The following is an 11255-nucleotide window of genomic DNA, read 5'->3' as shown; positions in this document are numbered from 1 at the left end:
TTGCCATAGAATTATGAGGGCTCCATGCCCATCCTTAGGTGTAGTAATGCAGTAATGTAGTTCCAAATACTTTTGATACAAATGCATTCCAACTAATGGCAAACATTATTTGGGGGGCTTTGTAAGGATGCCTCTGAACCAGCAGCAGGCTATAACCCCAAACACATAATAGAAACATTACTTTTTAATACATTTTGACGATGGTCACTCCTCTGTTTAAGTCATTAAAAGCATAATAACTTTAATATGAATACAATTTTACATAGATTACAATACTGAAATCCGTTTTGGCTGAAATATTGTATTACCCAGTGATTTATATATTAGCTGAATACAGAAGGTATTTATATTCCTAATGTTTTATCTCACAGTATTCCCAAGAGAGACATTCCTGCATATAAACCATTCATTTATAAACACATTTACAATTCTCCCTGTGTAAGTTGCAGATCTTTTATAATGCTGCATAACTCTATGATATCACACTGCAACACATTTTTTTAAAAATATTTGGCTTTTGCAATATTTCATATTTTTTAGATACATCAACAATTTAATACGAAAAATACAAAAGTTGGTTGTGTGTAAGTTGAAATGTAAATAATAGAAAATAATACCAACATGAAAAGCGCTCTGCAATCATCCACTACTTTTGTCTGAATTAGGCTTAGTAATAGCCTCACATATCAAGAAGGTCATCACCACTCTCATCACTTTCTACTGTCAGTTGTCTTGTCCACCATTTCTTGACTTCAGAACCACAGGAGGCAGCATCAGACATGGCGTTCATCTTGCACACTACAGACTTCATTGTTGACCGTCCTCCAAATCGTAGGTTCACAGAGGACACAGAATGGCTTATTGGTTTTGGTGCTGAATTGCAGAAAATATAGGGTTGTATTAGTATGTACACAGAGCATCTTTACAATGGAAAATATAGGCTTAAAGGAGTAAAGGCGAAAATTAAAAGTCTGTTTGCAGGTTCTCTTTGTAAAAATGGTAGAGAGTTTGTAATGAATGTATATTGAGAACAGCTTTATTTTATAATGGAGAACCTTTTAATTTTTCACCTTACAACCCTTTTATATAAATCATAAACCAACATGGTCTGAAATAAATGGGTGTAGAGCCGAATGTCACCTGAAGGCCCCAGTAAATCATCCATTAGATTTGCAATTCCTGTGGTGTGACACTGTGACTTGCAACCCCCCCTAACTGTATTGTCCCTTGGCACAAAAGTTTTGCTGAAGAATTTAAATGTTTTAAGCCAATATGTTTTTCTATTTGGTCAATTCTAACTGTGAATAGTCGCTACCAGGTAGTTTCTAAACGTGATATAGTACTTGTATCTCTGGAAATATACTTCATTGTTTTTTCAGGGCAAGCAACATGGACTATAGGAACTTTATACTGACAGAAATAAGTATACATAAAACAACTAATAAAACATATATTACAATCAACTGCCCAAATAAAGTAGAATAAGTATTTAAAGAGAGACCTCTGGATAAAGGTTCCTTGTAAAAAGACATGCCATATATATGTTATGCATATATATATGTGTACCCCAGGAATTAAAGCACACATATCTGGGTATCAAGGCTGCTCTTCCAAATTATAACCATACAGAGCTAGTCACATGCAGTATTTGTTGGCATCTAGCCTTATTTGATTTATTTCTGTCCCTATAGTCCATATAAGATTTATTGCACAGTAGTGCCCTTCTTTGAAGAAGCTGAGTTAAGGACAGCTGCCTTCATTGGAAGAGCCTTGCGCTGACTATATTCTTCTGCTTAGATCCATATTAGGGCCTAACCCAGAGATCCAATAAAGCTGTAGTTTTACTCATGCATTTTTTTTGCTAACTTTAGCTTCATAAAATCTACCAGGATGGATAGTAGTACAATAAAAGCAGCACTACCTGCACACTTACCTGCTGGTAATCGCCACTGCCCAAACTTTCTCTGAGGTTTACCAGCTTCAATTGAATCCTGACGATAACCTCCTCTGTCAGAAAGCGTTGGGCTAAGAAGCTGTTGTTGGCTACTTGTCTGCGAGACAAAAGCAGACACACATAGTTTATATTGCCAAAGCTGATTACTTCTGCTTCCTTCTTTCTTAAGTTCTCAGATGATTGTTTTCACAAACCCATGACCTGTTAATGCCACCTGCTGATTGGTTGCTGTGGGTTAGTAGAACAGCAGCATACTTTGCTCTTTTTATTACATTACCCCATTTGACTGCTTAAATGCTTACTTATGCAATCCACATATAATGGCATTTGCTTTCTAATGTTTCATAGAGGCTAACAATGGTTTGAGTCAGAATTAAATCCATAAAAATGGTTTAGTAATTGCAGATTTCTTGGCATATATGTGTTATTGAATCCACGCTATGTAAGATGTTTCTCAAGGTTTACTAAAGCCTAGTAAATCTAGCCATGCCAATTTCTTTCGCCACCATAGGGTGATAACTATGTTATGTCAACTTAAAAATAAACTGAAAATAATTTATAACCTTAATTGGCCATATGGAAATGCGCTAATAAACTGATAATTGGCAATAGTTACTTACTAATACAGTGTATTGATTGTTCTTATATTTCTGTTGTCTTTTTTGTTGTCTTGCAAGATTTATAGCTGATTTGAAGAAAAGGGATGTATTGCCTCCATGTTACCACTAGCGCCTACCATAGGCAGATCATTTTCCATTCTTCCCATACTTTTCAGTTGGGGAGGAACTGATAGGCTATTAAAGGCATTTTGACCAACACAGTTATGCCGCCTTGAATCATATGGCAGGTAAAATACCACATGTACCAATGGCCTTTATTCCAATGTTTCATTATTCCTTTTGGAGTAATATTTCTATTCTTTACAGTATCAGATGCCAGATGATCAGTTTCAAGTTATTGCCAATGCTAATGCTGAATTGTTTCCCCAAAGTGTATATGGAAGTTGTTTCTTATGCCACATACCTCTGGCTGTGCATTGTCTTGGTTGCTTAGGTTCATATCTTCACTTGGCTGTGTGGTCTCAATGCTAGGAGGGTTCAGAAACCTGCTCAGTTCCTGCTGTTGGCTCTCTCTCAAACTGTGTATAATACTGCATGATTGCTGTTGTTTCTATGAAATAAATATAGTTGAAACAACCTTTTTTTCAGTTCATTTATAGAAGAAAACAACACATCACAACACATCTGTGAATAATGGACCCATAGACAGAATACAATTCAAATTTAGGTGCCATTTACAATATTCTCATTCATTAGTGACTGAGGAAATAGTATTTATGTGTAAGCTATCTAGACAAATATTTAACATTACATGTCAGAATTGGTAAAACCTCTTTTTTCCTAACACAGGCCAATCTTTGAATGCTTAATTGTATTATGGTTTCTCTGTGGGTAGCACTTCTGTCTAGCATCCCTGTAAGCCTGAACTGAGTTTCAGCCTGGGCACTGTCTGCAAAGAGATTGCATGTTCTCTCTGTGAGTTTCCCCTGAGTACTCCCATTTCCTCTCACACCCCAAAAACATACAGGCAGGTTATTTGGTTCATCATAAAACTGTGTTTGAATGCAATAGGTGCTTAGATTGTAAGATCCACTGCAATAGGGACTGATGTGAACAATAATCTCTGTAAAGTGTAAATGTGTTGGGAGTTATATAAATGAACGATAATAATGATCTGTTAAATCTGAAAACAGTGAGGCTGAGATTGAGGACATGAACCCAAGATACCAATGTGGGTGGCCCATTCATACAATAAAAAAAATACATTATTCATTTGAAAAACATATGCAGGATTTCAATATTAGTTTGGAATGAATATTACACTGTTTCATAAAAGGGGATCTAAAGACAGAGCAGCATTAGTCTATACTAAGGGAAGGTTGCAAGGCATTGCCATTACTTTTTTCCATCAGGCATAGATTTGCAGCAATGAAATAAAACACCCATTGACTTTAATGTATTTGCAGTGAGAAGTAAAAATTGCATGTGTAAGAAAAAATTGTCACATGTAAGAAAAATTTGTTGCCCATTGACTTCAATACATTTTTCAAAATTTTCTCGTAAAAAAATGCGATGCCTATCACACTGTGGGAGTGAGAAAAAATGCCCACTGACATTAATGCACATGAGAAATGCACGTGCATAAGAAAAAATTGTTGTACGTAAGAAAAAATTCTCTCCCACTGACAATGCATTTCGCAAATTTTCCGGCAAAATGGGACAGATTTATTGCTAGTAGGAGTGTATAACCTTCAGCTGTTCTTATACTACAACTACCATAACTCTCTAAAAGCTGTTAGCTGTAGCAAAAGGAAGTCCACACAAAAATTAAAAAATTACAACAAAATTCCATAGAGATAATGCCATAGTTAAAGGAATGAATGAATTAACCAACAGATAGTTTATATTATGTTAAGTGGCCTATTAAATAATCTTGCCAAACAGGAATATATATCAGTAAATATTGCCTTTTTACTTTTTTTCCTTGATCCACCATTTAGTGATGGACTGTGTGCTCCCCCAGAGATCACATGGCCAGAAATAATGCTGCTCTAACTGTAACAGGAAAAAGTGGGGAAGCAAAAGGCAAGACTCTGTCCATTAATTGGCTGATGGGGCCTAGCACGTATGTGTGCCTTGGCTTGTTTGTGTGCACTGTGAATCCTATGATCCCAGGAGGCGGCCCTTAATTTTTAAAATGGCAATTTTCTATTTAGGATTACCCAATAGCACATACTACGTACTAAAAAAGTATATTTTTTATGAACATGGTTTATTTAGATGAAGCAGGATTTTACATACGGGTATGTTTATGCAACATATTTTTATAGAGACCTACATTGTTTGGGGCTATAGTTTTCCTTTAAGGCAGCAAGGTCAGTGTTGGCCACTGCTGCTCCAGAGATACTCAAATCACATGCTTATTTATAACAACATTTAACTTACTGCTCGAATGCGTTTCAAACACTTTTTCAACCACATTCGTATTGTTTGTTTAGCTACTTCTTCTTCTATTGTGTATTCTAGCTGTTCTCTGGCTAGCAACTCCTCCAGCTGAAGGCTCTTTCTGATATCCACTGATCTGTAGGAAAGCATGCTGCAGGAAACAAACGTGATATGCAGTGAGGCATCATGCAACAAAGCATTACATGGTATATTTAGTAAGTTTAGTAGGTAAAAAAAACAAATGAAAATGAAAAACTCAATTCACTGAGCCCAGTGGCATCATCTTTCCTATGTGCCCTGGTTTGTATATTACATAAGGGGTAAACTGGCCTGGGGCAAACAATTTGCAGCAATGGTTATTAGGGGGTGTCAACAAATTGGTAATTCATTTTACTATCCTTGTCCTATGGGTTAACTATTTAAGGTATGGTAATTTACCTGTTTACTTTTCAGTATCAGTGCTGCTATAAGGAGAGGAGTGTAACCCCTACATTCTAAGCTGGTTATGTTAAAAATTAGATCTATAAGTGACATTGACAATGAAAGATAGACATGGTCAGACTGAGGGGTGCAGGGCCCACCAGGGCTCCCACCCCAGGGGCCCTGCAGGTGCCCCGGCCAGCCGTGTCCCCTACCCCCCCCCAGGGGCCCCCCACCCGACATCCTCCCTGAGCGCGTATAAATTGAACATGTCAGGGAAGGAATAGTCAGTAGGGGGAGCACCGGCAAAGGTCGGACTGAGCCGCCGGGGCCCACCGGGATTTTTCCCGGTGTCCCGGCGGCCCAGTCCGACCCTGAAGATAGGCATTTTCATTAGTGAAGAAAATGTCAAAATGTGTTTTTAATTAAAGGAAATCTGCTCATTTCCATTCTACAAAAAAACCCTAATATTCATGATAAGGAAAATAACAACAAGCAAATAGTAACATTACAATAATAACATTAGAATCATTAGTATCTATAATATAACAGTGGATACAGAATTGCAAAGACAGCCTGAAATGTTGTCAGATGAATAGGAAGTGCCTTGATGTCTAACCTTTCGAAACTTCTTTTTAAACCAGAGAAGTTTACATTTATGTCTTAAAGATATATAATGTGTTTAAACATCCAGTCGGCTGTAAGAAATTCTTATTAGAACAGTTTAATGTACTTTTACATTTTCATACTGGTGAACAATTAAAGGGGAAGTAAATTCAAAATCACTGTGGCGGTTTCAATTTCTTAAGCATAATTATTATTACTATCCTCAGACCCCAGGCCAAATGGAATAGAATCTGAATTTAGCTTTGGAAAGCAGAAGTTTTGCTATAATGTGCATGTGTGCCTGCCCAAGTTAGATATTATAACCCCAAGTTATTATGCCTTTTCTTTGCCTTTAAGCCTTTACCTGCCAGAATACACCTCTATTGCAGTTTGTCTTTTTAACATCTTATTTCCAATTCATTTTTTCATTTCATTTGAATGAAATGTGGGAACATAGACTCCGCACTGCTGCCACTCTGCCATAACTTTTTTGCCAGCAACGTCGGTTCTACATGTCAGTGAACGGGTTAAACCGTTGTGCTTGTATGAAGGTACCTCAAGGGGCAATTTACACAGAGGTATCTTAACGGTCACATAAAATAAGAATATAAGACTATATAAATTGTGCGCAATATATAGAAATATATAACATCACGAAAAGCAACATCTCCCCTACTGTGAACGGTTTCCATTTCATAGCACATATGTTTATATACTGCTTGTCCTTGTCCAAGTCTAGCTCCCCATGTAGCTTTCAGAGATGAGTGTACAAATTGTATATATTGTCTCACCTAAGTACATCATGGAAAGTGACATCTCCCCCGCTGTGCAGTCTCTCCATTTCATAGCACATGTGTTTGAACAAAAGCTTGTCCTTATCTAAGTCAACCTCCAGCCTCCCGCGTAGCAGTCTCAGAAGGAACTTCACACGAAAAGCTGGAATAACCCCCTATACGATATTTATAGTCACAAATCATTCAAAGCCACAGTACAATACAGTTTACCTAATGCAATACAGATTTATATCATTCACAATATGGCTTAAATTAATCTTTAACAGTACATGGATGACAATGGTTTGACCCAGGATTGTTTTCTCTGAATGCACTTAAATATATTTTGCCTGATGCTCAGAATAAAATATGTTACCTCTCTTTTATCATCAACCATATTCCATATTATTTGGTAATGGCGCAGATCATTAGGGCTTAGGAGCTGGTCTTCTTCAGTAGAGTAGAAGAGGGAAAAGTTTTCCACAATTATGGCTGAAATCAAAGCAAACGTGTATTAGACAGAAGATCTCACAACCTACTATGCTATTTTGAGTCTAAATAAGGACTGGGTGCCAACACTCTAAGAGCACTGGCTGTATGACTATCATTCATAGTGCTCTGCTTTAAATCGGTGAAGATATTGCCTACAACTTCCTACAACTACAAACTGCCATATTTATCCATATAGTAGATGGATAACTGCAGACTGGGTGTAAAAGCTATAGTTGTGTCACTTGTAGAACTGTTTGAAACATTTTAAATGACCCCTTCCTGATTAAGTGAAGCATTTAGCTATCATCAATTTTTTTCACATAACAAACAAATGCCCGTGTTTTTGACTTACATTTTCAACCCTACTTACCAACCAGTAGATTTAACATGATGTAAGCAATGATGACATAAAATGAACAGAAGTACATAAGTGCCCCTGCATAATTTCCACAATCTGTTTCCCAATATTTGCTGTTATCTGGAGTGCAAAAAGGAGGCTGTACCTGAAATGAGTAATAAAGAATACATATTCTCGCACCTTTACAAACAATAGCCCCACATACAAGATATATTTACAGGCCAAGGCATAGCCCTGTATGTACATTCTTATTAGGCCACACCTGCTACTTTTAAAAAAGTAGAAATGTAGATAATGCATGAATGGTGATTTAGCATCTTGATCTGGCTTCATAATTTCATATATTAGTTAACTGTAAATGTCTGGCTTAGTTGGGCCAGAATTTAGTGCATTTTGATAAATCATCCTTACTTTTGACAATATGCTCTTTAGTAGAGTAGCTGTTGAATATCACAGCTGCTCTATTTGTCAAAAAGCTCCATAAGAATATGCTTATATATAGAGTCCATGACATTCATAACATTTTCCCAGAAGCCTTTTGAGGGTGTAGATCTGTCTGCTCTGTTGCATAAATTTAGCTTAAATAACATCAGCAGGGCAGGTGAGCCCTTTTTGTGCTTATTTTAGCATGAAAATTCTGTTCTCAGCTCTGCCTCAATTTCTACAGCTTCCTGTATATAAGACTTTTTAATGTCTGAGAAATGTTGTGAGACTTCTTGTCTCCTTGGGAGAGCAGAAATGAGAGTAAGGAGGTATGGATCATGCAAAGAGATAGAGTATGCTGATAAGGCAGAATGCACTGCCCAGTTCTGGAAGGTTTTGAGTGTTGGTCTATTACACCACCCTTTATTGCCTGAAAACAGTGCTGTGAAGTTGGGAGAGGGTTATTTTTCCCTTGCATCTTCATTTTTAATCAAAGGCAATGATTATGGTAGGGCTTGACTACATTATATAGAAAAATTGAACTCTGGATCTTGTTTAAATTAAAGTGAGATCTGGTTCCTCTGTGGCATGCTGCTAGATGCCTTTTGCTTAAACTCAGAGCGAATCAAGTTTCACAGCCCATTAAAAAGTGCTTGCATCTGCAGTGTTAGCCTCCATAATTAAATACTGTGTATCCGATTTCCTATTTCAATCACAAATTAATGAGCTACATCATAGACTCACTTTACTACATACTGAGTTAACGTAATAGGTTATTTAGTGCAGCTTAAGTTATCTTTCTTTGTTAATAAAAGGTAGGTAAACTTATAATAACCCTGGCGTTTAATATATGTTAATCTTTCTCTTCATTGCTTTATAGCGAGTTTGTATTAGTACTTACCATGCAGTCATGCATTATTTTGTTCCAGTCTTCTCCAGTTACTATTCTGAATAGCACAGTTATAGCTTTCCCTGCTGTGGAAAAGTTAGCATGCCTAGACAGAGAGAAATTGATTCATTAAAGAACAAAGCCATTGGTTATAAATCAGTAACCATGGCATCCATATTTGGACAAGTACCTCCCTTATGAATAACTAAAGGACAAATAATCATAGATAATTTTAATTGCCTCCCTAATATAGAAGGTATAGTTAAGAAAACAATCAGAGATAAAATTATTATAATGCTAATGTGGTTATAATATTTTGCCTAATGAGTGATGTAACAGGAACACTTCACTAGAGTGCTCACCATAATAAGGAAGTATATAAACCGTGAAGAGAGATGGAAGGAGGATACAAAATAACAGATAAAGAAAGTATCAAGGCCATATAATACAACAGTGGTAATTTAATCAACCCATGCAGGTCTGTGTGACACCGGTACATGCAAATTAATACTGTGCATCTATGATGATAGGGTTGGAGTACTACATTGTTCCTGTGGTGGCACAACATTTGCTATTTAAACTGTATTTGAAGTTGTGCTATTTGTTTCTCAAACATTTTGCCACAGTTCGTCTATATTTTCCCTTCCAGACCCTAAGGACAGACAACCAAAAATGAGTGAGGATTTTAGGATGACTTAGCACTGTGGTCCCATCACTCAATTATTATTGTTATTATTATTAACAGTAATAATACTAATAACAATAACACATTTTTAAAGCACTGAAACAAGAGGTAAAGATGCTCTGCCCAAAGGAGCTTACAATCTACAAATTGCTGCAGTGGTGTCTTCAATACACCCCAAACTATTAGAATACAGACTGAAAGGTCACAATACAGGCTGTACTCTATATTTTGTATTGTAGGCATGGATGTACAGCTGGATTGTATGGATTGTTGCACTGAAATGTGGCCTCCTTTTTTCGGCACAGTTAAATGCACTGAACCACTATAAAGAAAAATACAGAGATACAATGTGTCTTGTTGATTATGATGTTTTTATACAGTTTTAGAGATTCATCAATGGTAAGTAGTGCTGAGCAAAATTATTGCCAGGCATGGATTTGCAGCAAAATTCTGCATTTCACCATCAGCAAATTTTTTCATAAAACTGTGGTGAAAATTCGCTGTGACAAGAAATTTACAGAGAAAAAATGCCCCGTTGTCTTCAATGTATATGGAGTAAGAAAAAAGTTGCATGCATAACAAATCATCCCGGTAGCCATGACAAAGTGGCAAGTGATCATTTTAGTGCATGAAAGACAATACTTTTCAGATGTGTTCATCACTGGTTCACTTTTTGTGAAGTCATATAATAGGCAAATCTTTTGTGTACTGACCTGTTTATGTTTTCTCCATATTTCACTGTTCCAAACAGAACAACACCGGCAAAAGCATAGCAGAGAAGCAGCAGAAACATTCCTACTATTATGAAGAAGCTCTTGTACATGCTGACTACCACAGTCAATAATAACATTTTCAGTGTGACCTAAAACACAGGGCAAACAATTGTGGGTTAATATAGTTTCTTTGAAGTCAATTGATTCTCAAGGTGGATTTCTTTCAGGCAGGGGGTTTCTTCACCATGAACTCTATGTTACTTGCACCTTTCCATCTGCAGTCTTCCACAGCAACTACAGCAATTACACCACTCCCATCATAGGGATATAATAATTTACTTCAACAGAATTATTACTGTACTAGACAGAGGGTACTGGGAAGACAGGTTTCCCAGTTCCATTCCCTTCATCTTCCTGCACAGGGCGAGTTCAGTATTTACATGAAGCTTCATTTGAAAAGACTAATTTATCAATACCCTGATGTGCTGATATACTAAAAAAGATTTCTGAATTCCTAATGAAACCATGCATCTTGCTCACAGTGACTTGATTTGCTGAACAGCACCAGTGCTGTGTGTTTTTAAAGAAAACTACTGTAGTTATTGGTGAAAAGTTTAATTTCATATGGCCAAAGCTAAAACTAAATGGAGCCCTTATACTGCTATATCAATCACACACTATTGTTTTATTTATAACACTACTTTTCACTGCTTTCATTTGCTGACGTGTTTGTGCATCTCTTTTGAAGGGCACATTTGCTAACAGCTAATAGGCACTTTAAGAAGAATTTTGGCTTTTTTTCTAGAAAAATAAACTTTTCTGAATCATTAAACTGCACAAACACGGTCATAAAATCCGAATCTTCACCTTTCAGCAATAACATCCCCCTACCCTCTTTCTAAACAAGGTTATATAAATTGCTCACCAGTGAACCACT

The 11255-nt window shown here is 36.7% G+C and overlaps 1 protein-coding gene across 4 annotated transcripts in view; it reads right to left on the bottom strand.

Moving 5' to 3' along the window:
• Positions 1–215: 215 nt before the first annotated feature.
• The window catches only part of nalcn (sodium leak channel, non selective), a 140515-nt gene continuing 129475 nt past the window's right edge, over positions 216–11255 (bottom strand). For 3 of the 4 annotated variants that reach the window (XM_012957712.3, XM_012957710.3, XM_012957711.3), the window contains 9 exons: positions 10319–10467; positions 8933–9026; positions 7621–7753; positions 7135–7250; positions 6777–6934; positions 4960–5110; positions 2978–3124; positions 1934–2051; positions 680–873 (listed from right to left, as the gene is read on the bottom strand). In XM_012957712.3, coding sequence (XP_012813166.1) covers positions 680–873; positions 1934–2051; positions 2978–3124; positions 4960–5110; positions 6777–6934; positions 7135–7250; positions 7621–7753; positions 8933–9026; positions 10319–10467 — 1260 coding nt within the window. Of the gene's footprint in view, positions 874–1933; positions 2052–2977; positions 3125–4959; positions 5111–6776; positions 6935–7134; positions 7251–7620; positions 7754–8932; positions 9027–10318; positions 10468–11255 lie in introns of all 4 variants that reach the window. The other variant, XM_002937079.5, reaches the window with a different exon arrangement.

Source organism: Xenopus tropicalis, chromosome 2, assembly GCF_000004195.4.
Source record: "Xenopus tropicalis strain Nigerian chromosome 2, UCB_Xtro_10.0, whole genome shotgun sequence".
Lineage (NCBI taxonomy): Eukaryota > Metazoa > Chordata > Amphibia > Anura > Pipidae > Xenopus > Xenopus tropicalis.
This window is presented reverse-complemented; position numbering and strand designations above follow the sequence as displayed.